Consider the following 27,493-nt stretch of genomic DNA (forward strand, 5'->3'; position numbering starts at 1 on the left):
ACCCGCCCCGCCAGACTCCGCCCCCCGGCCGGCTCTCAGACCCACCCCCAACCGGACGGCGCCCTCTGTGCCGCCCTCAGCGCGTTCACTCCTCGGCTCCGCCCCTAAGCCCGCCCACAGCCCAGCTCCACCCGCAGCACGGGTCCCAGCACGGCCACGCCCCCATCTCCCCCAGGCCTGGCCACCTGCCCGGGCTCCCCAACCTGGGCTCTGCCTGGCCACAGTCAGGAGCAGGCTGGAGAGAAGGGGGGCTCTCTGGGCCTGTTAATGGCCTCCTCTAGGGTGGGTCTCTGAGGAAGGCACGCCCACGGCAGTGTCACCTCGGCGCTCACAACAGCAGGGCCGACGGCGCAGAATCCCTCCGACAGAGGCGGGATAGGGGTCGCACCCCCAGACTGAAGAAGGGAAGGCCTGGTGGAACACTCCGAGGAGGAGAGGAGGAGGCCTCCGTGAGGCCACAGACTAAGCTGGGGAGGAGGCCAGCGTCCTTGTGGGCGGTGAGCTCAGGGTGACACCCCAGGATTCTGGGGGAGTGGAATGAGAGGGCTCCGTCTGAAGGGAGGCTAGGCCAGGAGGAGGAGCTGGGGGATCCCACGCCCCCAAAACTGCCTAGCTGGGGTGGAGGCAGCTGCCCAGACGACCCAGGATGGGCGGGCCCAGTTGGGGTAGTGGGCCCTGTGGGGGGAACTGACCCACCCGGTAAACACCAAAGACTGGCGTGAGGGGGGGAACCAGGAAGGTCCGTGGGGACTTCTGTGGGAGGGTGGTGACCCACTCCCCAGATGGCCAGTGAACCAGGGATCCTCCGAGGAAGGAGGCCCAGACGTCTGCGAGTGGCTTAAGACAGATCAAACAGGACCTACTCCCTAAAGGCTCCCCAGTCACCAAGATGGAAGGGGACTGAGAAGACTCCCGCCTGTTCGGACAACCTCTCCTAAAGGGGCTGCAGCACTCCAGCTTCATGTAAGTAAAAGACTTGATTAATGCCTGCCGTGGGCCAGGTACTGTTTGCAGGCCTTGCAAAACATCAGCGCACAAAGCAGAGAAAAACACACACCCTCCCCAGCAGAAAAGGGAAGACGGCCTTCCTGTTACTTAAGGAGACCACAGAGAGCAAGTCCAGCGGGAGGGCGTAGCTCGAGTGGTAGAGCGTATGCTTAGCCTGCATGAGGTCCTGGGTTCAATCCCCAGTACCTCCTCTAAACATTAAGTAAGCCTAGTTACCTCTCTCCTCCTCCCCACCAAAATAATAAATACACTTTTAAAAAAGAGAGCAAGTCCCCTAGGACCAGGACCCCTGAGGACCGTGACCAATTCTACTGGCCAAGTGGGGGAAGAAACTGGATCGGGAGGCAGAGGCAGGCCCCTGAGAGCTACTGAGCACCACTCCCGTGGGAAACACCCAACCGCACCAGACAGGAGCCCCCAAGCAGACCTGTGAGCCCAGCTTCATAACATCAGGTTGGAGTGGCCGGACAAAGCCTGCATCCAGGGCAGCAGCAGACTTAAGGACACGGGGTGGAAGGCTTCTGCATGCTGGGTTGGCTCTGAGGAAGGGGACACGTCAAAGCCCAGGACCCCAGGAAGCAACTTCTGCCTCCAGCTCCGAGCGGCTCCCACAGCACCAGGGGGAGACAGGGAGGGAAAGGGGCGTCCAGGAGCCAGGATGGGCCAAGGTCCCACCAACGGAGGCACAGGGAGAGGAAGGGAGAAGGTTGGGCAGCTGTGGGTAGGGTGGACGACTGGCTGGATAGCTGAACTGGCCTTTCCACTGGCCTGGCCTGGAGCTGGTTTGGGGTGGGGAGGGGAACTTTGGTCTGGGTGTGGATTTTGTCAGAAAACCCAGCCACCACTTGCATTTGTGGGGTGATGGAATCGTTCTAAAACTGGAGTGTTGAGAAGGTTGCATGACTCAGGAAGTTTATTAAAATCATGAAGCTGCACGCTTACAGTAGGTTTTTATGGTCTGTAAAGTATACCTCAGTCATGTTAAAAAATACCTGCGCTTCCTCTTTGGTGGTAGACTCCCAAAAAGCACTGCGGCATTTTATCTGAAATTGAATTATGCTTGTTTGAAACGGAGCAATTCAAAAATGTCTACGATGCCTCCCTTAATGCCCCAAATTTAAAATAACGCACATCCCCAATTTTTAAAAGTGTGCCAAGAATTTAACATTCTTAAAGCTCACGGTGGATGGGCTGAGTTTTCAGTTTGTGCTCTTGCCACACGGTGGCACCATCCTAGCTGACACATGCACCTGCTGTGACCTCAGCATCCGGGAGCAGAGCGCCCCCCAGTGGTAAGAGGGACAAGTGCCTTCCTCCCTCTCTCCCTTTCTTCCTTTTCCCTCTTCCTCTTTCCCCCTCATTTTTTTTCCTTCCTCCCTCCCTCCCTCCATTTCCTTCCTCCTTTCTTTTTACACCTTTTACTCTCTACAGTCACCATTGTCAAAATATCATCCAATTTTCTTTATTTGGCAGGGCCCAGGCTCTTACTGAAAATGTGCCCCCAGTCAGAAACAAAGGTGAAAAAACACCATGAAGACCAGGCACCAGTCGTGACACGTCGTGTTCTTAATATAGAAGAGCGCTGGCTGCAAAGTATTAGAAAATGAAAAGCCGCAAGAATGCAAAAATCTGCTGCAGCGGCGGTAGATTTAGGTGCCGGCCTGGCGCTGGCTGCCTGCTGGCGGCCAGAGACCAGAGGCCATCAGACATTCTGCGCACCGCCACCCCCCCTCCCGTCCACCTAGAGCGTCACACAGGCCAAAGGAGCCCTGCTTCGTGGTGCCAGTCTCACGCTTGAGGCTCTGACTGGAAATAGGGGGTCACCAGGCTCTCAGCATTCCCTCTCCAACCTCCACCAGCCCCGTGGTGCCCTCCCACCCCACCGCTACCCCCACCCCCGCACAGTACCCTCCTTGGCTTCCTCCCTCTCAGCTTCTGGTTGGTCCCCAGCGCCCCTGCCCCCACTAAGTGGGCTCACTGGGCAGACGCCAGGGACCAGCCCCAGACCCTTGGGAACACCCACTCACCTGCCCAACTGCTCCCCTGTCCTGAGGACCAGCCCTTAACCCCCTAGCTCTGAGTCCCACCTGGCACCACCAGAGGGACCTGGGAGCACATCCCACCTTACTGGAGTGGGAACCCGGGCTCAGTCATGCAGAGAAGGACCCAGTGCAGCCCCACCGGCGGCCTTCCCTCTTCATTCTTCCCCTGAGGGTGGTGCAGGAGGGGACACGCGATGCTGCCTCCCCACAGTGGGCCTGTCTCAGACGCCAGGGCAGGAGAACGGTGTCAATCTCTTCCTTGTTTATAAATTGCCCAAGAGCCGGAGCACGGGGGGGGGGGTGTCAGCGGCTGCAGGGGAGGAGGGCACTGTGAGGCCTGGGTGGGGCTGGCGTGGTGAGTCCTAAGGCGCCACAGAAGGCTGATGTGTCAGACTCAGGAGGGCGGTGGAGCGAGGGAAGAGGAGGGAAGACCATGGACACGTCTGTGTGCAAAGCTGCCATTCTGGAAACTGCAGAGCCAAAGCTAACAAACCATGAGACAGATTTCGTCAACCAAAGATTCCTCAGCAGCAGCTGAGCCAAGGTGACCACATCCCCACCAGTGGCCACACCCACCAAGCAGACTTCCCTGCTGCTCCAGGCCTGGGGTGGAAGCCCTGCTGAGACCGTCCCTCTGGGGCTGCCTGCAGGGCAGGAAGAGGCCCGGGGTTGGGCCCATCTCTGCCAGGGACACCTGTAGGCTCAAACTGCTCCTCCATCTGAGCCCTGGACACTGATTCCACACTACCTGCCTTCATCCCGGGAAGCCCCGCGAGGCCCGCGTGGGGAGGGGCTGGAGCAGGGGCTCCTGTTTCTGTCTGGAAGGACTGGAGCCCGGACAGTCTAGGGGGCCCCACTCCAGGCACCTGCCAACCATCTTTCCAGGGACAAGAAACAACCGTTGTTTGAACAGCCTGCTCTCATTGAATGCCAGGCGTGTCCTTTGGAATCCACACCTGGGCCAGTCTGAGCTGGGGTCCCCTGGCCCCCAGGGGCTCAAACCAGGGCCAGGCTGTCCCAAGGGCCCTCCCTGGCCTCTGCCCACTCCATGGGACTGCCCAGACCCCAGTCAAACTCAGGGGGCACCAGGTCCACTCCTGGACTTTGAAACAGAAAAACTGAAGACAGGGCCCAGCGGGACCTGCTCAAAGTCCCCACTCAGTTCACACCTGAGTTTGCCCTGGGGCCAGGCCTGGGCTGAGTCTGACCCTGCCCAGCCCCCAGAGCTCCAGCCTCGACCTCTCCCTCTTCCCTGCACACACTGGCCCAGGGGCCCCTCTGACCCATTCTCCAGGGAAGCCAGGATGCTGAGTGCCCTGTTTCACTGCTCTGAAGCCCCTGGCACCTTCATCACAGCCAATCCCCACACCCGGCCCCTGCCCAACCTCCACCCCAGGCTGCAGGGAGCTTCCTAAGGCAGGTCCCACCCCCTCGCTCACACCAGCACCGCTCCTGCTGCCCTCAGGTCCTTCAGGAGGCCCATGGAGACTGGCCACTCCCCCTGGTCACTCGTCACCTCCAGCCACATGCCCAGGACCCCTCTGAGCCTGAGAAGCCCCTCCCTGCACCACCCAGGGCTGTGGCCTCTGCTGTGGGTTCCACTACCAGGGAAGATGAGACTTGGCTGGGACAGGGAGTCTGGACTCGACTCCTGGGCGCCTGAAGTGTCCTTCACAGGCCGGTGCTGCAGGCCCCACGGCTTCAGCCCTGATCTGCAGCTGTGGGTGGGCGAGGGGGCTCGGGGAGGATGACTCTGCCACCCCTCAGCTCCCAGATGTACGGCAGCTGGGCCCAGCCCTCCCACACCGGGGCTGCATGCTTCAGGACCCCGTCCCCTGCGGCGAGTGTGACCCTCCTGCCCCGGGGCAGCCGCGGCCTCAGGACAGGCCACCTGGGGCACAGGCCTCAGACAAGGAGGTTTCCCTTTCATACAAAACTCTTTAATAAAAATAGCTCTCTGCAAATCAGTCATCAACAGAAGTAGCAAACGCAAATTCCTGCCACCCGGGCAGGAAGGCACCAGGCGGCAGCGGGGCAGGGCTCCGCCAGCAGGGACGAGTGGGCTGCGGGCTCAGGGCTCACACATCTTTTCATTTCTCGAGAGGAGTTACAGATGTGCCTCTAGGAGAAACTTCATTTTCCAGCAGTGGGCATAAACCGATCGCCCTCCCCACCCAGTGACAGGAGGAAGCCACACAGGACGCTTGCAGGCGGCCAGTGGGCGGCGTGTCCTACACACTCAGGACAGGAGTGAGGGGTCACATGTCAGCAAAAGACTGGTACAAGGTGGCGCCGACATGCTCAGCACGCAGGGCTGGCCTGGGAGGCGGGCAGACCCTCCCCAGGGCAAAAGGCCTTGCAGGGCCGCTGTCCACCTGCAGTCACTAACAGCAGAGCCCTGAGGGTTCATGCGGGGCAGCAAGGGACGAGGGACCCCCAGTGCAGCCCTGGCTCAGCCCTAATACCCCAGCAGGCGTTTGGCCTCCTCGCTCTGGGCCTGCAGGGTCTCGCTCGCGTACTTCTGCAAGAGCTCCATCTTCTTCCTCCGCACGAGCGCCTCCTCAATCTGCAGGCAGCAAGAGTCGAGGGCTGAGGCTGTAGCCCCAGGGCCAGCCGGGGCGTCCGCGGTCGGGAGGGGACGGCCACCCAGGAGCCCAGCACCCAGGGCCAGGAGCCCCACGTGGACAAGACAGTGCACGATTTCCCTCCAGCAGATGGCCCCGCCTGCGGATCCCCGCCCTGCTCTGAGCACAGGGACGAGCACCGGCAGCCTTGGTCCTACCTCCTGCTGCGACGGCACGGGGACGTGAGCGATGAACTTCTGCTGCCCGTCCTCCCCGCCTTTCTCCTGGCCGCCCTCCTCGTCAGACTGCGAACAGAGCACAACCAAAAGCCGTGGGGAGGGGCACGTAAATAAATGTAAATGCTGCTGCTGCTATAAAATGCACTGCTCTGCAGGTGTTTAAAGGAAAAAGCAGCAATGAGGAAGTTTTGCACTCAGAGAAAGATACCCAAGACACACGGTTAAGTACGAAAAGCACCAGGACACCGTGACTCTCGCGCAGCCGTCGGCAGGAGGGAAGAAACAAGAACTGAAACCAGCGACCAAGGGAGCAGCAGCGGGAGGGGGACGGGGCTGCGAAAGAGAATCTTTGTCCAACATGCCTCTGGGCTTCTTGATTGTTGAATCTTGTGAATACATTATCTATTTTAATTAAATTTTTTAAACGGACCACATTTAGTAAAAAAATCAACTCAGAGGCTGCATGAGAGTCAACAGAGGTTACTAACAACCGAAGGAGATGACGCGGCCTTGGATACACGAGGGGAGAGGACTCCAGTGCGGGGAAGGGGCCAATGTTGGCCGGCCCTGGTGCCAGACGCCCCGTCCTCCCCTCCCACACCAGCTGCCACGTGGAGCTGGCCGGATGCCCTTCAGTGCAACCTCTCAGATGCCGCTGGTCAGAGCACCAACTGGCCCAGGCACTCGGGGGAACGATCTGGCTGCATCCACTGATGCTGACTACGTGCCCGCCTCTCGTGTGCAAATCCCATTCCTCAGGGCATCTTCCCACAAGGAAGTTTGTCGGAGGAAGTTCGGCCCCAAATGGACATGAAGCAGACACACAAAAGCACAGTGGCCCCACGACACAGCAGGTTCAGAGACAAGAGAAAATGTAAGGACTCTTGAGAGGTCAGGAGAGTGACCCAGCGGGAGTGGGGGCAGGAGCAAGCCCCCCGTGCTGGTCGTGCTGTTTCTCCACCGGGCATTTGCTACATAAGTGTCGTCTTGTGACAGGTCACTGACCTGCACACTCAGGACTCAGGAACTCTCTGTGGAATATCACTCAGCTACAGAAGGAACAAACTCTTGAACTCACTGCTTGGGGTGGCTCTCGAGGGCACTGTGCTGAGCGAAGGCCGCCTCCAAAGGTGACGCACAGTGCGATTCCATTTATTAAACGTTGTCAAAACGACAAAATTACAGAGATGGGGCAGAGATGAGAGTTAGCCGGGGTGGGGGGCAGCTGCAGGGAAGGACGGTATCCTGACAGCGAAGGTGGCTGCAAGAATCTGCATGTAGGGTAAAGATACAGAGCCCCACACGCTCTGACACAAAGTGCATTTCCCAGTTCTGATGCTGTCCTGGAACTGAGACGTAGCCGCTGGAGGATGCTGGGGGAGGACACAGGACCTCTCTGTTTAACACCTCTGCAACTTCCTGTAAGTCTCTAATTATTTCAAAATAAATAATTTTAAAATCCTTTAGTGTCTTTCCATTGCTCTTACAACAAAGGAAAACACTTGTCCCTGTGGAACCGGGGCCCTTGCCTGTCCAGCCCGCCCCTCCCTCCAGCCGCTGCTCACAGCGAGCAGCCCCATGCCGGGCTCCAACCACACCGGCCTGTCCTGTGCCCCACGCTCCCCCGGGGTCTTCCAGCTCACACCGCTCCCCTGTCTGGAACACTTACTCCTCCCTGTCTTCCTGATCTCAGCTGAGGGGCCACTTCCTTGGGGGTCTCTTCCCTCAAAGGGCTCTTCCTGCCCCATCTGGACCTCCTGTCACAACTGTCATTCCCAGTGTGTCTGCTTACAGATGTCCCCCCACTGGGCTTGGAGCTAAGAGCGGGGCATGTTTGCAGCCGGGCCCCTCGCACTGGCCGAGCTCACAGCGCCACTCATGAAGCAAACATCCTTCGAAAGAGCAAATGGATTATGTGCACCAGAGACTCTTCCTCGGGCACACTGCTGTCCTGCTCCAGGTGCCTGCCTGTGAGCCCAGCCTCAGGTCTTCCAAATCCTGTGTGACGCTAAGTCACTACGCCTCTCTGAGACTGCTTCCTCACCACCGATGTCACACAGGACCTGACCCATCATCCATGCCTGGGTGCTGTCCCTCCCTTTTCTTAGTCCTGTCCCGGATCCATCCAGGGAGCAAGGCCTGCACACGCCAGGTCCCGCAGAAGAGCTGGGCAGCAGGGGCCTCGGCCTGTGAGGGGTCAGCTCCACCCCAGACCACGACTCTCTGAGTGAGTCCCTCTCCGCTCTGGGCTGGTTTCTGTCCGTAACAGGGGTGGTTAAGGCAACAGGAGAGCTACCGGTGCCGTCACACGAACAGAAACAGCGCAGCCACAGGCGGAAACTCACGTGGCCCCCGGCGCGTTTTAAACCCAACTGCAGCATGTTCGCGCTGGGGCTCTAAGACACAAGGAGGTCACCCTGGGCGTAAAGCACAGCTTGCGAGGCGCTCCCCGGAGCCCCCCAGTGATCCTGCGCGGCGGCCCTCGTCCCCGTCCCCCAGGAGAGGGGGCCGGGGCAGAGCTGGGCCTGGCCCCCGACCCCTCGTCTGTGAGCGAGCCTCCTTCCCGCCGGCCCCATCCCACTGCCCAGGGCGACCCCGGCCGGTACCTCCTCCTCGGTGACGGCGTAGATGTTGACCTCCTCCTCCTCCTCCTCCTCCTCCTCCTCCCCTCTCGCCAGCCGGGCCTCTCTCCCTGCTCTCCACTTCTCCACTAGCTGGGCTCTGACTGCGGACAGGGGAGAGCAGGTGTCACTCACTCTGGCCTCTAAGAAAGCTCTCAGCACCACGCGGGCCCAGGCCCAGGCATCCCCTCTGGGAGGGCTCATGCTTCGTCCTGCCCTGTGGGTGGGAGTCCGGCATGAGGGTGGTCTGGTGTCACACTGGCCACCAAGCAGCCTTCCAGGGCCGAGCCTGGTCCTCCCCAGTCAACGGCCTGAGTGGCTTCCCGACGCGCCGTGCTTTGACCGCCTGTCACCAGAACCACAGCACAGCGCCGCGCCCAGGGACCAGCACCGACGAGCTGCTCACAGCCCCGTCACGAGGCATGTTCCCTTCCAGGCCTTTTCCCATGCGATTCCATGCTTATTTTATCAACTAAACCTGTATGAAGGCTCGGGTGGTGCCTGGAGTGGAGGAAGCATCCGGGGAGGGACGCCTACCCTGCCCCACCCTGCCCTACGCTGACAAGCTGTCGGCTGTGTTTAGAGCAGACCTAACAGCGACCCAAGCAGCCACCACTTCATGATTTCAAGACAGGCCAGTGTGGGAGGGGTGTAGACGGCGGCCTCCCGGAGGACGGGGAGCAGGGCAGCCGCTGCGCCCGTGGGCCCCACCCACCCTGCCTGCCTCACGGTCACCATTTCCCCCTAAAGACAGAAACAACACGAAAACTCCCTTCTGGCATCAAACACTATTGAAAACCCTGTTTTCAAAGGAAAGAAGAGCAAAAAATTAACAAACAGGACCTAATTAAATTTAAAAGCTTTGACGAAATGAAAAGACAACCTACTTAATGGGAGAAAATATTTGCAAACAATATGACTGGTAAGGGGCTAATATCCAACATACATAAACAGGTCACACAACTCAACATCAAAAACACAACAACTCAATTAAAAAATGGGCAGAAGAACTGAACAGACATATTTCCAAACAGGAAATGCAGGCGTCCACAGGCACATGAAAAGATACTCAACATCCCTAATTGCCAGAGAAATGCAATCCAAACCACAGTGAGAGGTCGCCTCACACCTGTCAGAACGGTCATTGTCAAAAAGACCACAAAGAGCAAGTGTTGGTGAGGATGTGAGAAAAGGGAACCCTTGTGCACTGTGGGTGGGAATGTAAATTGGTGCAGCCACTATGGAAAACAGTATGGAGTTTCCTCAAAAACTAAAAATAAAACTGCCATGTGACCCAGCAATCCCACAACTGGGTGTATATCTGAAAAAAACAAAAAAACTTATTCGAAAAGATACACACATCCTAATGTTCACAGGAGAATTATTTACAGTTGCCAAGACGTGGAAGCAAGCTAAGTGTCCATCAACAGATGACTGGATAAAGAAGTTGTGTTTATACAGCAGAATACTACTCAGCCATAAAAAATGACATTTTGCCATTTGCAGCAACATGGATGGACTTGGAAAGCATTATGCTCAGGGAACTAAGCCAGAGAAAGACAAACTATGTATGATACCACTTGTATGTGGAATCTAAAAAAATACAATAAACTAGTGAATATTTTTAAAAAGAAATAGACTCACAGATATAGAGAGCAAACTAGTGATTACCAGGGGGAGAGGGAAGGGGGAGGGTATTAAGAGGTACAAACTGTTACATATAAAGTAAACTATAAGGATGTATTGCAGGGGAAGGGTACAGCTCAGTGGTAGAGTGCATGTTTAGCATGCGTGAGGTCCTTTCCTGGGTTCAATCCCCAGGACCTCCATTAAAAAATGAAAAAAAAAAAAGGGTATATTGTATAACATGGGGAATGTAGCAAATACTTTATAATAACTATAAATGGGGTATAACCTTTAAAAATTGTGATTCACTATACTGTACACCTGTAACTTACATAATATTGTACATCAACTATACTTCAATTTTCTAAACCACCCTAATAAAAATATTCCTTAAAAAAATTAAAAAATAAAACAAATAAAAACCCATTTTCAAAGGAGAGGACAGAAACCAGATGCCACCTGCAATGAAATGCAATGCCCGCAGACCTACGTTTCTTTTCATATTCCTGTTCCAAGGGCACGATGACACCATCATCTTCATCCAGGTAACCGTAGTATTCAAAATCGATCGCCTTCATGAGCTCAGCACGTGTCTTTCTTGGAGGAGGAAGAGCTGAAAAAAAGAGCACCGATGCAGCTGACTTCCCCGTCACCATCATACTCAAGCCTCCTCCCCACACGATGCCATGCAGGCACACAGGATGTGTGTTCACAAAAACATCACGAAACAGGCACTTCTCCATACTAGTAATGGGATTACATTAAGTGGTTCTTCCTTTTTAAAGCCAGTGCTGAAATCTTTCACCCAATTCATCCATTTAGAAGGAACCTACACTAATTTAAAACAAAAAACAAAAGCTGGCCATACCTGATGGACTGAGATGTGTGTCGGAGCATTATTTATACAACATGAAAACCTGGACACCCTAGGATTGTAAACTGCAAGCCTTGTGTGGAGTGGGGCATCCTGTAGCCCCGGACATGCTGTTTCACAAGGTGCTTTGACAACACAGGAAATGCCATAGTGTTTAATGAAAAAACGTATGTATACAGATAAGACAGGAGAACTACAAACAAATAAAAAAGATAAGTGAGGAAGTCCTGACAAATACTTTCAGACTAAGGATTACTATTCAGAATATTTAAGTAATTCTTCAAAGTCAAAAGGGAAATGGCAACCCAAGAGACTGGTCAAAGAGAAAACGCTGGTAACTTAAGAAGAAAAAATTCCTATGTATGAAAGTTTCAATTAGTAATTGAATTCAACTGTCAATTTCATTAGTAACCAGGGAAATAAAAAGTAAAAAGAACACTGCATCAGATCAGCAAAACTTTTATAATCACGAAAATCTGGAAATAACAGAAGCCTACCAAAGGAGGAACAGCTTCACCCATGACACCCTAATCCTCACCCACTCCTCGCTCTAAGGAGAACTGCGTGAGAACCAAGGTAGACACGGGGCGGGAGAGCCACTGTGTTCTGGGGGGCCTCTGGCCAGCGCCCCCACGTGGGTCCACCCCCCATCACTCTCGGTCCACGGCGTGTGAATGGGGGTCACACCGGCTGTGCCCAGGACAGGGCTGCAACCTGGCTGGCTGGGAACCCTGCATTCCTTCAGGCCACAAGACGGAGCTGCGATCCAGTCAAAGCCAACCACACTTACCTCTGAGGATTTTGCTTAAACTGCTTGCGGGGGAAAAGTCTTGCTAAGAGAGGGCAAAACACAAGTGGGTGATAGACCAGAGCGAGAGAGAGAAAACAAGCTCTCACAAAACCGTGACGTGGAGAACTGCCCTGGAACCAGCCACTCCTGAAGGCAACATTGTCAGTCACGTGAGGCAATACATGGAGGCCTTTCTGCTGAGCGTGAATTGGGGCTGAGTCACCCGCCACTTACACTGATGAAGTTTAGTTGATAAAATAAGCATGGAATCGCATGGGAAAAGGCCTGGAAGGGAGCATGCCAAACAGACAATAATGGGGACCTGTCAGCAGGACACTGGGGTGGGGGCGGAGGAGGCTGCACTGCTATTTAAACCACACATATTAAGATTAACTTGGGCACTTTTTTGTTTAAAAGAAAAATTATGACTGGAATAAATAAAAATAAATTTAGAAACAACGTAAAGGCAAAAAAAAAGAAGAAAAGAAACACACACAGCACCACCTCACGATCGCCCCGCCCCCTCCACCCTCAGAAGCTGGGGGGGAGCGCGCCCCAGCACGTCGGCAGTCATGACGCCATCTCTCACTTGGGAAAATGTGGCTTGTAGCCCAATTTGCTGTGTTTTCCAACTTCTCTGTAATAAGATTATATTGCTTTCATAATGAACGGCATGACAAACTGAATTATTTGTCAGCGATGTGAGTGACGTGTGCAAAGCCAGTTTCAGCATAAGCAATTTAAAAATAAGCAGGGCTGAAGGAAGGCAGGGCTATATTTTTAAACAAACAGGAAAACCGACTGGCAGGAAAGAGCAGAATGCCGATGGCGGCAAGAGTGCTGGCACCACCCTTCTCCACTTTTCACACTTCTTTCTGTAAAATGCTCAGGCTGCTTTCCTAAGTGTCAAAATTAAAACACATGGCAATTCCCCACCAGCGGCTTCCCACTGCACTTTGGAGGCCGAGGTCTGCCCGCAGCTCCCAGGGTGGTGATGGGAAAGGTAGCAGCTGCGAGGGGCGCGGCTCGACCCACTCCCCTCACTTACACACAGTAGGGTGCCACCCAGGTTTCATCTGTTTCTCAGCTGGGAGTATCTGCAACCCAACAAGTGACTGAAACATAAACTTCAGGGCAGCCCCGGGAAACAGGGGACACTGCACGCAGGGGCCCCTCACTCAGACAAGATGCTGTGTGCAGAGAGTGCCACGTGGCAGCAGTCAGTTCCGCCCCAACTGCCTGCCCAGGCCTGTGACTCCCACTCCCGGTGCTCAGAGCTCCTCACTTACAATCGAGGAGCAGTAACTCCCTGATACTGCAGGGCGGGCGTGCAGCTGAGAGGCCCCAAGGGGAGAGCAGCCAGCACCCCGCGCGCCTGCTGCCCTGACCATTACTACCAGGGAACGAGGCAAAGCCTCACTGGCGTTAGGTACTCACGCTCTTTTTCAAACAGCTCTCTAACACCAGGCAAGTCTTTCGCGGCTCCAAAGTACTTGTAACCTCGGTTTCCTGGGACTTCCTTCCCTTCATGATCCAGCATTTTAGGGCCAACTTTCTTAATGGGAAGGAAAAAAAGAAAATGGATCTGATCCTTAAGCCCACCGTTTCCATGTCTGCAAATGTATTTTAAGATAATATGCTAAACGTGGAAGACACACAGTAAAACACTTAGGTACTGTTTTTATCCCTTAAAAAGCAACCTGAGTGTCATCTTTAAGTCTTCTAAGCGTTAAAAAGACTCTAGAAGAAAACAGACAAAAGCATGAATGCTGACTGTGGATGGCGGAACTTGACAGTATCTCATGCGTTAGTTGTGTGACGCTTCCAGGAGGGGAACAGACCCGGGCACCACTCCAGGACACTCTGACAGGAGGCAGGGTCACCACAGAAACGCCAGGGAGCTGAGATGGGAAGGCTCCTGGCACAGTGGCCGGAGCAGAACAGAGCAGGTGCCTGAGGAACAGGGGCGCCTCTCCCTCTGCGGCGGGGAGAACGCACCCCTCACCTGCAGGCCAGGCGCTCAAGTGCGCATTCCAGTTCTCTGCTAAGGGGGCCGCAGAGGCGGCCAGGACGACACGTAGGAAACGGCATGTATTTCTTATGCAATATGTTGCTGCCCGCTGACCAGACACTACGCTTCAGGTGACCTGAGGTAGGTCTTTTCACAAAGGGGTAAGTGGGGCAGGCCCTGGGGCGGCGTGTTTCAAAGGTGAGACCCAGGAGTGGGTCGTTGAATCCATTAATTAGGTCACAATCATCCACTTTTTAAAAATCAAAATAGAACAGAATGGAAAATATCTAAGTGCACCAACACACACAGAGTACTTTCAGGGGAGAGGGCACAGCTCAGCGGCAGAGCGTGTGCCTCGCAGGCACGAGGCCCTGGGTTCCACCCCCAGCACCACCCCATTAAATAATAAATAAACAGACCTAATTATCCCCACCAAAACATTAATTTAAAAAAAGAGACAAAAAAACAAGAAAGGGAAGAATGGAGTGTCCCCTGGGCCCCTCAAGTAAAAAGGCTGACGAGGACTGTCCCAAATCCCAAGGAGTTCAGAGAAGAATGTGGGGGGCTGAGGTCACTTCAGAAGGGGACCCCCAGAGACTGCGGCCTCACTAAGTCAGGTGCCTGGCCTGTTCCGAGGCCCGGCTGCAGCTGTGAGCCCCGCCCCACTTGTCCCACAGGTTCTTTCAGGCCCCTCCCACGTCTCCAGTGCCCGCTCAGCAGCAGGCCTGCTGGGAGCTGAGGGGCTGCAGAGAGAGTCAGGACCCGCCCTGCCTGCCCAGGGCTCCCGAGCTCACCCCAGGGCCACGGGCTGCCACTCACTCACCCCATAATCGGGACCGCCCAGCTCCTTGATCCGGACCTCCCAGTGTCCCTTCTCTCTCAGCAGCTTGTTAATTTCATCATTCAGGTCACGAATCCGGAATTCGCCTAAACCAGCTAGAAAACAAAAACTTCCTATCATTTCTTCCAAATACCAACGTCATGCCCTTGGAAGTGGATGTCAACGCCTACAAAAGTGCACAACACAAAAATACCGTTTCAGCTTCGGAGAAACACCATCCACACCCAAATCAGGAAAGGGCAACGATCATGAACGGAGCTCAGCAGCACAAGGAGAGAAAAATCTTTGAAAAAACCCTTCATCCTCATTAGCAAACAAAGACTGCACTCCTGCAGTCCCACTTACACTCAGGTGACCGATCTCTTCTTGAACAGCAGCACCACTGGAGTTCTGGGTCAGATAATTCTCTGTATGGTGCGCTGCAGGGCGCTTAGCAGCACCCCTGGTGTCTACCCAACAGATGCCAGCAGTACCCTCCAGACAGCGCCCCACGTCCCCGGGGGCAAAGCTGCCCAGATTGAGAACCACTTGTTTTCAGCGAGCTTTGCAGGGTGTGTCTTTCCCCCTGAGCTGCTGAGTTACAGGCCCAGAGCCGTGTGAATATTCCCTCACCCTTTTAATGACTGGAGAGTCCGCAGTGACAGACTCAGTTCCATCCTTGATGTTCGTAAATTTTGCGTCTTCTTTTATCCCTGCTCAGCCTGACTGAGTGTTTACTGACTTTTCCAATCTTTTTAAAGAAGCAGCTTTTGATTTACTTCCTCTACTCATTTTCTGTTTTCAATTCCACTGGTTTCTGCTCTTCACCATTTCCTTCCTTCTACTCACATTGAGTTAAGCTTACTCTTCCTTTTTAGTTTCTTAGGATGGAAGCTTAGGCCACTGCTTTGAGACCTTTCTTATTTTCCATTACTTTAATGCTGTAAATTTTCACCTATGCACTGTGTTAGCTGCATGACATAAATTTTTTTACCCCTAAATCATGACATTATGTTTTCACTCTCATTCAACTCAAAATATTTTCTAAGATCTTGGAGGCTTCCTCTTAGATATATGGGTTGCTTAGAAGTATGCTGTTTAATTTCTAAATATTCAGGAATTTTCCAGGTATCTTTCTGTTTTCAATTTGCACATTAATTCTGTTATAAGCAGAGAACATACTTTACAAAATTTTACTTATTTTAAGATTGCTAACATTTATTTTATAACCCAGAATATGCTCTATTTTAGTGACTATTCCATTTGCTCTTAAGAAAAGAAAGTGTATTCTTTTTTAAGCAGAGGGTTCTATAAATGTCAACGAGGTTAAGTTGACTGGTAGTATGTTCGGTTCCACCGTGTCCTTACTGATTTTCTGTCTGCTTGCTCTATTGATTATTGAGAAGGAAGTTGAAGTCCCCAAGTCTAATTGTGGATTTGAGAATCAAGCACTTTAAAGAGACAGGCTAGCTTACCATTCTGAATTTGAGCCACTTTTTTAGAGATCTCTCCAATGATCTGTGAAAAAAATAGAAGGAAATAAATTGTCATGACTTTTGAATATCTCTGAAAGCACAAGAAAACTATTAATTCAAAATTAGTAATTAAAAATTCTTAGGATCTGGTTTAAGAGTCACCTAGATAATAAAAATCAATCAGACACTTGTGACTTCTGCCACAATCAGATTCTCCCCGAACGTACCTGTCGCCTCCATTTCTCAGCTTTGGGGAGCTCAGTACACTCTGAGGCAAGGAAGGGTCTTCGCTCCTAAGGAAAAGCAAAATACACGTGTGGCCACTGTACTGTATGAAATTACAAGCTTCTTGCAACTTTCACAACTGATTCAGGCCTGAAGCCTAAAATGTTTAAAGACATCTGAAGTTTCATTTCCAGATGACTGTCATCAAGCCTCAAACCTCACTCTGCAATCTCTCCTTAGGAAACAACCATACAGGCAAAAACATTTGTTGCACTGTATCTACTACAGGGAGACACTGGAAACAACTTAAAGTCCAATGCAGTGGAGCCCTGAGCAACGTGGGGGTTGAACCCAGTTTAACTTAAGTCAGCCCTCCGGGTCTATGGTTCCTCCACATCCGCAGATTCAACCAACCACGGTGTAGTTCCACAGTATTTACTACTGAAAAATATCCATATATAGGTGGACCCACGCAGTTCAAACCTGCGTGACCCGGGGTCAGTTGATACGGAGAGATGGCTAAGCACACCAGGTTATCTCCATTTCATGGCATATTTATACTACCTTAGGAAATGAAGGGCATGGGCGTTTAGAACGTACACATACATGTATGCGTGTGTACATATAGGTGTGTGTGCACATGTGCATGTAATTTTAAAAAAATGCAAAGAACGGTACATGTTACCCCTAACCTGGCTGAGTCTCCACGGCTGAGGTCATTACTGGCTTCAGCTCAGAGCTGCCCCCACAGCACACTCCACTTCCGACTGGTCAATATTAGATGGAGCCAGATAATGTGGAAACCCAACTGTATTACAGCAGAGACAGAAGTATGAGCAGCCAGGCCGTCACATGCCCCCACTGCAGACAGCCTCACCCGGGACTCATGAGAGAATCAGGAAGCACGGACAGGAAACAGGAAGATGTGGAGTCTGAGTAAACTCAGGAGGGAGTTTAACGCATGCGTTCTTGATGCTTTAAAATTCATGAGCAGGATTTCAACCAACCTTGACTTTTCCCTCTTCCAGCTGAGCCTGGCGAAATCTTGCTAAGGCCGTCCTATCAGGAACAGAGAAGACTCCGTTAAATCCTGCTCACAGATTTCTTACCACCCAAGTTCCTGGGTGGGTAAATTTCATGATCATATTTAATATCACTCATCACTCTTACACATATATACTGCAATCAAGAAACCACAGAGATGTTACAAGTTTCCCTGTTCCAAGGAGCAGGGCCTATAAAGATTTAAAAGGGTGCTCCTGAACACCTGAGTGTCTGCTTAACGTACACTGTGTGTAAGGACTGTGGGAAACCACTCATCAGACCACTGTGGTGAGCAACTCCTCCAGATGTTAACAGACTGACCCTGTGGCTGCCACAGCTGTCACTCTCAGCACCTGCACCACCCCTGGTAAGCGCATGTCCATCCAGCTGAAGTTCTGGGAGCTGTCAGAAAATGCTACAGGGAGAACACCTGGGCAGATAAAGAGCTCTGTGGTGGTAACTAAGTCACGTGAAATTTATGGACAAAACTGAGTCGACACTTACATGGCCTTTTCCGCGTTTCGGGCCTAAAAGGAGAGAGAAGAAAAATGCCCAGGTTTGAAAGAGGTTTTTTGGTTTTTTTGTTTGTTTTTTCCCATTTATTTTTTAGAGAAAAGTTTCACAAGGACACAGAGTCACAAGCAGAGTACTTGAACTAGTATTTGAACATAGTAATAAGAACAACAAAAATCAAAAGATATCCAAATCCTGTGACTTTACTTATGTTGCCCTCTCTACCTAAAATCTACTTTTTAAAATTGAGATATAGTCAGTTTGTGTCAATTTCTGGTGCATAGCATAATGTGTCAGTCACACATACACATATATATGTTCGTTTTCATATTCTTTTTCATTATAGGTTACTACAAGATATTGAATATAGTTCCCTGTGCTCTACAGCAGAAGCTTGTTTATCTATTTTATATACATAGCAGTTAGTATCTGCAAATCTCAAACTCCCAATTTATCCTTTCCCACCCCCTTTCCCCACTGGTAACCATAAGTTTGTTTTCCATGTGTGTGTGTCTGTTTCTGTTTTGTAAACAGTTTTTTCTTTTTTTAAGAGTCCACATATGCGTGATATCACATGGTATTTTTCTTTCTCCTTCTGGCTTACTTCACTTAGAATGACGATCTCCAGGTCCATCCATGTTGTTGCAAATGGCATTATTTTATTCTTTTTTATGGCTGAGTAGTATTCCATTGTATAAATATACTATAGCTTCTTTATACAGTCATCTGTAGATGGACTCTACCTAAAATCTTTACTCCTCTACTGTCCCCTACCTTGGATCTGGCTAACTTCCAGATCCTTCAGAATTTATCTGTGTTATCACTACCCCAGAAAATTCTTCCGTGACCCCTTCTTCCCAGCTAGGCTACTACCCTTTGTCTGGGTTTATACCTACCACATGCTTTTCATCCAGTGTCACAATTGTCTGTTCCCTGCCAGTGCAATGATGAAGAAAAGACTGGCTTTTACATACCAAGTTTTATGTAAATACCATCACACTAGTGTCAAGCCAATTATCTCTAAAACACAGTGTCGAGCAGGGAACATGTTTTCTGGTTAAATAAGTAGAAAAAGTATTTGCTGGGTCAAAGACCTGAATTTCACTCCTGGCTCCCCGGCTTACCATCCCTGAACAGTCCAAGCCTCAGTTTCCCCACCTTTACAGCAGGGATCATATTTCCCAGTCTCACAGAGACGCTGTAACAATTTAACAAGATGAATATGTGAAGACATCAGGAATGCAGTTACAGATGCTCAGCAGACGTGAGCTCGAGTTAAATCTTTCTGACCTTCCCTTTTGATGGACACAGAAACACACCTGGCAAGTGCTTGGTGGAAAAACGAACACAGTATCTACTGAGGAATAAAACGGAGAGGCTCTCCCAGGAGAAGCCATCATGCTGAAGGCTGAGGCTATCTCCTACCTATTTCATTAAAGCCTACAGATTCTAAGCATTTAATTCAGTGTTTCTCAATGTGTGTTCCATGCTTAAAACACCATGCTGGGTACTAGGAATTTGGCCAGCGTTCTTCTTTCTGAGAAACTCGTAGGAACTTGCCCCCAAAACCATGGATCATGTTATAAGGGCATGTACTCACGGTGATGGAGGCCCACAAATACGTAGGTGTAATGGCGACAGTTACAGGAAATACCCAACAACTCCTGTAGCCGGAGACATCCAAACCCAGGGATGCTTCTCCCAGCTAGGAATGGAGAGAGGAGCGTCCCCGTGCTTGTCAGGGTTCGGAAACAAGAAAGAGCCCCCAGCCTGAGCCGGCCAGTATGAAGCAGTAATTCAGGCATCTCCTCCAAGGGCTGGAGAACAGAAAGCCTGCTTTTTCTCCACTGGTTTCTCTCGTTCTGGGGATCTTGCGCTCATCAATCTACAAAGGCTTCCGCTCCATCTTCTGCAACTCAGTCTGGCGTCGCGCGCCTAGTATGGGCCTTCACTTAATGACAGTATCACGGCAACCAGAACGAACGAGTGTCTCTGGGTACCAGCGCGGCTCCTATCTGCGCGGGGTGAGCGCCTCCCGAGCGAGTGGAGGAGCTAACAGACGCGCCAGGCCACGGAGCTCACACGCTCCCGCGGCGGCGCCACGCCGGGCGCTCGTGGGCCGGGGACACCGGCAGGCGCGGCCCCTCCTGGGACGCTGAGGAAGCAATGCTGAGCCTGCCTGGTGGGGGACACCGAGAGCGCACAGGACGAAGAACGCAGAAACGCGGCCGCGGCCGCCCTGGGTCTCCCTCCCCAGGTAACCAAGCGCTCCCTCGGGGCGAAACGCGGCCGCGGCTCGTCTCCGACGTCCGCGCTAACGCCAGGCGGCAAGAGACGCCCCGCGTCCCAGCCGCCAGAGCCCTCACAGCCCACCGCCCGCCCCGGCACCCCTCCCCCCAGACCCTACTCACCATGGTGCGACCGGGGACTCCGCCCTCGGGCCGCGCGGTCCCAGCCCACGGAACTTCACCGCCTCAGGCGCGGCCCACCCGGACGGGAACGCAAGAGTCCAGCTAACTGCTCCACCGACTTCTCCGTCGGAAGGATAAACGGGCAGGACCGGAAGTGAGGAACCGGAAGCGGAACTGAGAGCTGGCGGGGGAGGGGGAGAAATGCAGACGCGCTCCAGTAGGCGGCCTTCTCTTGGCGTCTGGATGTCGCACAAACGCGCGCGTACGAGTAAGGGACCTGGCTGAACTGCGCTTGCGCAGTGGGAACGAAGTGTCTCCGATTCCGCCCGGGCAGGTTGTTTTGCTCTCGTGATAAGAACGGCGAGATTTCTCGCGATAACTGCCGCCCCCGCGGACGCGGCCCTGCAGTTGTGTGGAAGCTGCGTTGGCTGTGGCTGCGGCTGCGGTACTGGGTGCGCGTCCCGCCCGCCGCGTCCGGCCTGGGAGGGCAGACGCGCCCCGTGGCAGCTCCTGGTCCCCATCCCTCTGAGTGGGCGGGCCGCTGGACGGGGCCCTCTCGCCGTCTGCCTGGACGAGGGGCAGGAGCTGGCCGCGCCTCGCCGACTCCCGCCTGGTTCCCGGGCGTGTACGCGGGGCCTGTGCTTTTTCTGAGATTTTCTCCCCCTGGAATGGCGGGTCCGTCAGAGCTGGACCAGTGCTTGAGGTCTCCCTCTTAAAATAAGAAACTTAAGGTCCGGAAAGAGGCGGCCACTTCGTTGGAGGAGGCCGGTGAGGGAGGTGGTGTGTGCCACTGCCCAGAGGGGGCGGCCCGTCGGTGTGTGCTGGGCGCACTGCTGGGCACGGAAGGGCCTCGGACAAGGGCCGGGCGGGCAGGGGAGAGGTTCTGGTGGCTCCTCCCGCACGGTGTGAGCGGTGGGTGCGCTGTAGCGTGGAACGCAGGCTAGGGCGGCCCTCCCTTCGCGCGCATGGTGCCGCGCCTTGGCGACTTCCTCCGCCCGGGGCCTAGGCAGCGGTGGGCACTGAGGCTGCAGCCAGGAGGCCCAGGCCAGCGCGGGGAGCAGCTGACATGTGGTTCAGAATGGCAGGACAGACGGGTCCTTGGTTAGACACCAGGATCTCAAGCATGAACCATGGCAAGTTTTCTCCTTAAACGTTTGGGTGGCACATGGTCACCCTGCCTCCATCGTGCCGCCTCCCTGACAGTAGGCACGGGTCTGCAGGTAAATGCGGCCCACGGGAATGGGATGAGAGGGGTGTGTGCCGTGGAAAGCATGGACGTGCCTTGCCCTTTCCCCTTCTCTGCTGACTGGAACAGCCGCCGCCTTGAACTCAGAAATGAACTCAGAAATGAAGTATCGTGAGGATGCGGGGATTCCCGCCCAGGCTGACAGCCACTTTCAGACTCCAAGGGCAGGCAATCCTTAGTATCTGGTGACGTTATTGAGTTGCGGAAAGAGGCTCTGCCTGGGTCCCATGCTCAATCTTCACTTGGATGAACCAATAAGTTTCCTTCAGAGTCGAAACCAGTAAGAGCCTGACTTCCTGGAGCTTGAAACTCACTGGATGATGCAGTGGGCCCAATGTCATCACAAGGATCCTTATAAGGAGGAGGCTCAGAGTCAGAGATGATGACTACAGAAGCAGAGGCTGGAGTGACGTGGCCATGAACTAAGGAAAGAAGGCAGCCGCTAGGAGCAGGAAAAGGAAAGGATTCTCCCCTAGAGCCTCCAGGAGGAAAAGCAGCCCTACTTTTCCCTAGTCCCATAAGATGCGTTTCAAACTTCTGAGCTCCAGAATTACAATAAATCATTGTGTTAAGCCACTAAACTTGTGGCAATTTGTTACAGCAGCAATCTGAAACTAGTACCGATTTTGGTACCTGGGAGTGGAGTGCGCTGCAACGAATACCTGAAAATGGAGAAGTGGTTTTGGAACTGGGCCATGGGCGAGGCTGGAAGAATTACGAGGACAAAATATCTGGCATGCTTTGTGCAGACTGTTAGCAGAAATGTGGATGTTACTGGCTCTGCTGGTGAGGACTCAGGAGGAGGACACTGAGAAATCCACCGCCTGGGGGAACGCCTCATGAACGGACCAGTAGGAGAAATAGGGCCATGAGCACTGCCGGTGAGGGCGCAGACGGAAGTGAGGACTGTCACTGGAAGCTGGAAGAAAGCAGAATCCTCATCCGGTGGTAGAAACTGAAGTCAGTTGTGCCCGACGGTCACCGGGGAACCAGAACTTGAATACAGTCAACTTGGATGTTTAACGAGGGGATTTTCAGGCTTACGACACTTATGGTAAAATGCAACAGCAAAGGGAGAAATCTGGGAAGAGGGGAGAATCTGGACTTAGTCGTTTGAGAAATTCTCAGTCTATCCATACTGTGAAAGATGTTAAAATTAGGAGATTCCCCACCAAGGGAAGCATGCTCTGGAGAAGCCAAGGGTGTGGCAAACTTCTAGTGCCTCAGAAGGACCAAAAGGACAGATGGCTCTTTGAAGAGATTAGGTGTGGCTCATGGGTCCCCTGAACCAGCCCAGCACAAGCCGGGAATAAAGATGGGGTTACCCAGGGATCTGTGCAGATAGCCCCTGTCTAATGGAGTCAGTTCTCATGACATACACTGGAGACCACAAGGCTGAAAATTTTACACCAGCAGAATCCCTACCAACTTGGACTGTGAGGGCAGAGAGGACAGATTTTGAAAGCAGGCTGCTGAACTCCCCAAATTCTGCAGGTAGGAAACAGGCTTCCACCAAGTACTCAGCCATAAACCAAGGCTGCCCTTTGTGGGAAAGAATGGGTAGCTCCTAGGGAGGCAGCGCAAGCCCAAAGGGTATTTTCAGGCTCTAAGACTGTTTGCCCAGCTGGATTTCTTACTTGGTTGAGACCAGTGCCCCACCCTTTTCCCTTCCGTTGTCTCCTGTTTTGAAGGGCAGTGTCTCACTGGTGTCCTATGCCCGCCCTCTTATTTTGGGCAGCAGATGACCTGTTACAGAACCACAGATAAGGAGTTCTGCCCTAGAACGGTTCACACCCACTCTCACTGGTCCGTCCCTGATGTAGGACCGTGGGATCCAGGACTCTGGAGCCAATGAGATTTAGGTGAGATTTTTACTTTGATGGGTTGTGATGAGTTGACACTTGGTGATGTTGGGATGAGGTGAATGCCTTTTCCACGTAATCTTTAGGGGACAGAGTCCAGACTGGGGTAGGTAGAAAACCCTCCCTTTAGGTGCATGTCCTAATCCCCCAAACCTGTAAATACCCCCTTACATGACGGAAGGACTCTGTAGATCCAATTAAGTTACCGCATTAATAGGAAATGAATGCAGTGGCTGATTCTTTGTCTAGGGGTAAGAAAAAAATCAGAGTGGATCTTGGAATATTCTGTTCTTACCAGAAAATATGGATGTGACAATATGAGAATAAAATAATAAGTAATTCGTAAAAGGCCATGAGTTCATCATTTTGTAAGAAAAGTCAAACGTGTACCAAAAAATAGTTAAGGATTCTTAATTGTATAGGTGTGTACCTGTTCACCTGTGAAGAAGTAAATAGAAATGTCCAACCAGCCAGACAGTCCAGAAAATGTATAAACTCTACCAAGAACAAAAAGGCCTGCTCAGCACCTGTGGCCTACTGAAAACTACCCTAAGAACACTTTATCTCTGGAAAAAAGGGCTCAAACATTTAAAGTGTTTGGAAGGTAGGAATTAAGAGACCTGTCGGATACTAATGTAGTAAGGGGAACTCTTCTGAAAGAGGATTCAACCTCGCTTCTGGCATCTCAGGCTTCATTTAATCAACTTTGGGCTCCTGTGTCCCAACCTAGAGTTAACCAGCCCAATATACCAGAAACCCCACAGTGATGACCTGAGATGGCATTCTTTTAGGTCTAAATATTGAATAAAGAATGAAAAGAATAAAAATGAAATATGGTAGAATCTCCAGGAAGGTGTATGGCTGGAACATCACAAACTTGTAAGAAAAATTTACTTACTAATAAAACTTTATAGCATTGTATTTGTAGTGTTTCAAATTTTCAAAGCCAAATCACACTTCTAATCAAAGTTTAAAATGTAAACTAATTTGGAATCAAGATCTAAATGCCCAAGAAAAACTGATCGTTAGTGTTGCTCAGGTTTGCGTTAAACGCGGTTTAAAATGGCAGCTGCTCCCTCCGCGCATCACACGTTAGAGACCCCCTCCATGAGGCGGGGCCGAGTAGCGGTCCCTGGAGGGGCGCGGCTCCTCTCCAGGCTCCTGCAGCGCCACCTCGTCTCCTGCCCAGCCGGCCAGCTTCCCTCACGTGTCCTCTGCTGCCTTCCAGAGGCCCTGGGGTTGGCGGCCGGACACTGAAGGTGTCCCAGCACCGGCTCACCCACTCCTGTTTCAGACTTGCCAAGCACAGGGAGGTATTCCTCTCGAGTGGCAGGCAGTCTGCTGGCGCTGTAGGAAGTTGAGAACAAGTAATAGGGATCACTTAGAATCCTACTCCGGGCTAGGCCCTTTACCAACTGTGGCTCACGAAATTCTTCAGTGATTCTGCATCACAGGTTTTTGTTTTGGTTTTGATTTTCGTTTTACAGATGAGCTTAGAGCTACTTGCTCAATTTCAAATAAACAGAAGCCAACAACTGACTTGGAGCCAAGATTCCAATGTGGTCGGGGACACCACAGCCCACACCGCCTACATGATGCTACACGGCTTCCAACGTGAGCACAGCTCTGCTGCTGAAACCAGGAGGGCTTCGGGGACCCGGGTACAGAGGCACCAGCAGCCCTTGGGGAAGAAGTTGGACGTGACTTCACCAGGTTTTAGAAGTCACACCCGCTGACTCCTGGGGTCTGTGACTGCAAGCTCTGGTCTCTGTTCGTGCTGTGGGAATCATCACACAAAATACTACTGGGCATGCAAGCTGCCACAGCCTGGAGGCGATGTCACCTCATCTGTATTAAAGAGGCCGTATCACTTGCAGAAGTAGTTTCATGTTCCCAAATTAGAAACGTCACCTGGAGGCACTGAGGAACGCCCGCCCCCTGAGCAGGCTTATGCTTCAGCCAGCCAGAAATCTTCTCTCGACCCTGAAACCTTCACCCAGGTCTCAGTTCCTGATTAGAAGGCTCTCAAAAGCTCCAAGATCAAGTGAGGCTGCGTCAGACGGTAGGGGTGCCACGCGAGCATCAAGTGCTGAGAAAATGTCCCTGGTGTGTGCATCTCTGACCTGACCCAGGAAGTCTAAACGCAGCAGGTCAAATGACAGGAGCCCCCCACTCTCTTTTTGGGGGCTCCCCCAACCTCCCTCCCACCCCACATGCATCCACTTTAAGTGGAGGCCCCTCTGTGATAACCTTGCTTGCTGTGTGACCATCATTACCGGGTGCAGAGGACAAGCAAAGAGCAGCTGGGGTGGCTCCAGCGCCTAACAGACTGGATGGTCACTCCAGGCAGGATGACCAGGAGTGTAGGCAGCCACGCTTGTGACGGAAGCCCATCTCAGCGACGACGGAAATCCCTGAATTAACCACCTCCCTGCCACCAAATTACTCTGGCCTAAGCTTGGTCACTTGGCTGTGTTCTCTGGAGCAGACGAACAGTCAGGGTCTCGGCCATGGTTCCCGGTTCACACTGCAAAGCACCTTCAGAGGAAAAGGCCGTGATGAAAACGGAGACCACAGTGGACAAAAAGGGACCCACGCGACTGGGTGCTGCTGCCTTGGTCCCCTCAGGCCTTCAGGAAAGTATGTTTTTAACAAGTCAAAGTGTAGGATCTGAAGAGCCAAAGACAGCAGGTCTGATTCTAGGGACACCAGCACGACCATCCCTGCCATCACGTGTCAGCCACCTCAGAGACAGGCTTACCACCACAGCTTGCTACCGAAACCTTCACAGAAAGATTACAGACAGCAGTTTCATGCCTTGCCAAGGACAAAGGACGTGAAGCAGCTATGTTCAGTGAGTGCTCCTTCCGTTCTAAGGCAAGCGAGAAAAGATAACTGCGCGTGCGTAAACCACTGTAACTTAGAGCATAAACACCGCCCTGGTTGTCAAGTCCCAGCTGCACCACTGTGGCCATGGCCACGGTCACTCATCCCAGTGGTCTTCAACCCAGTGGCCCCGAATCACCTGGAAGCTTACAAAATGCTGATGCTCAGGACCCACCTGACAAACTCAAGCCAAATGTCTGTATCTCTACTTCTAGCAAAGAAGGTCCTCACACCTACTCCTAAGACTGCTGTTAGGATTTACCCGTTTAAACTGCTTTAGCAGTTCAGTGCTTTGCAGAGCTCGCAGCTCAGGGTCCAAGCAGCAGCCCCTAATACTTCAGGTCACACAGCAATGGAATGCCTAATGCTTAGTGTCACATACCAGATCCAGTGCAAAAACAATGTGCTCAAAATCTTTCGGAGAATTTACAACTTCTACCAGCTTTTAAATTGTGGAGTTAAGGTCACAAGTGCTAATGTATATTAAGGCAAACACATCCAAAACAGGGAGTGAGATAAATGGTAAAAGACAAGTGTGCACTGAAAACTCACTTGACAGCCCCAAGCTCTCAAGATGTTGCCTCTGGCACTTACAACTGCATTTGTACCAGACGGCGATAATCTGATTGTGTCCTGGAAGACTCAATCAAGCCAAAGCCCGGCACTACTATCAGAGGTAAATGGGCACACTTCGCACCCCGCGGTGCCACGCTGCACTGGACTCCTGAAAGCGCAGTGTGCACAGGTGCCCCGGATGTCACCAAGTGCCACTGAGTTAGCTCCGCCCCCGTGGCCTTCTTCTGCGGTTCGGCACACCGGTTCTGCCGGGAGGAGGGGAGTTCTTGACTGACCTGCTGTGGGGAAAGGGGGAATCGTCTCAGTTGCTTTTAAAGTGTCAAAGCAAGACTGCACGGCCCAGTCGAGGCGGCGTTTTAGGAACGTTCTCGCTAGATAAGCAGTGAAACGCAGCTGTGGTGTGGCCCGGCCGACAGCGTGGCTCTTTGCTGTGCGCACCTAGACAGGAAGCTCAGCAAGAGTGCAGAGTTCAGCAGGCCGCCCGCCTCTGCCAGTTCCCTCCCCAGTCCCACCGCCACGACCGGGAGAGCGGGCACCTGGCCTCCTGCCCCCAGAAGTGCTACAGGTAAGGACAGCACGTTCCATGAATCATCATCAAGACGACCCAAGTGCAGCAGTCACAATCTTCCCAGGCAAAAGCTTCCGAGGCACTACACGAAA

The 27,493-nt window shown here is 52.5% G+C and overlaps 1 protein-coding gene and 1 long non-coding RNA gene across 3 annotated transcripts; one reads left to right on the plus strand and one right to left on the minus strand.

Moving 5' to 3' along the window:
• The first annotated feature begins 35 nt into the window (after positions 1 to 35).
• Positions 36 to 5,014, plus strand: LOC106730630. Its single transcript, XR_001367082.2, has 2 exons — positions 36 to 963; positions 2,482 to 5,014. It is a non-coding gene; the product is annotated as an uncharacterized LOC106730630 (long non-coding RNA).
• Positions 4,975 to 20,408, minus strand: ISY1 (ISY1 splicing factor homolog). Of its 2 annotated transcripts, none has more exons than XM_032458763.1 (11): positions 20,264 to 20,408; positions 17,844 to 17,866; positions 17,303 to 17,354; positions 16,298 to 16,363; positions 16,071 to 16,113; positions 14,599 to 14,711; positions 13,202 to 13,319; positions 10,591 to 10,713; positions 8,460 to 8,578; positions 5,833 to 5,919; positions 4,975 to 5,616 (listed from the first exon to the last, which is right to left on the minus strand). In XM_032458763.1, the coding sequence occupies exons 1-11, from the start codon at positions 20,264 to 20,266 to the stop codon at positions 5,509 to 5,511; spliced, it is 855 nt and encodes a 284-aa protein (XP_032314654.1). In that variant the 5' UTR covers positions 20,267 to 20,408; the 3' UTR covers positions 4,975 to 5,508. The 2 variants fall into 2 exon arrangements, with proteins under 2 accessions (XP_032314654.1, XP_032314655.1); XM_032458764.1 differs by lacking the exon at positions 20,264 to 20,408 and adding an exon at positions 19,453 to 20,239.
• Positions 20,409 to 27,493: the final 7,085 nt, after the last annotated feature.

This window comes from Camelus ferus, chromosome 17 (assembly GCF_009834535.1).
Source record: "Camelus ferus isolate YT-003-E chromosome 17, BCGSAC_Cfer_1.0, whole genome shotgun sequence".
In the NCBI taxonomy this organism is placed as follows: Eukaryota; Metazoa; Chordata; class Mammalia; order Artiodactyla; family Camelidae; genus Camelus; species Camelus ferus.

Bases quoted from the DNA above. Each gene is read 5' to 3' on its own strand.
- ISY1 (XM_032458763.1), bottom strand. The intron at 17,355-17,843 runs GTAAGTGTCGAC...TGTTCCTGATAG, and splicing joins CGAAACGCGGAAAAGGCCAT to GACGGCCTTAGCAAGATTTC. The intron at 16,364-17,302 runs GTTGGTTGAAAT...GCTTTTCCTTAG, and splicing joins TGGAAGAGGGAAAAGTCAAG to GAGCGAAGACCCTTCCTTGC.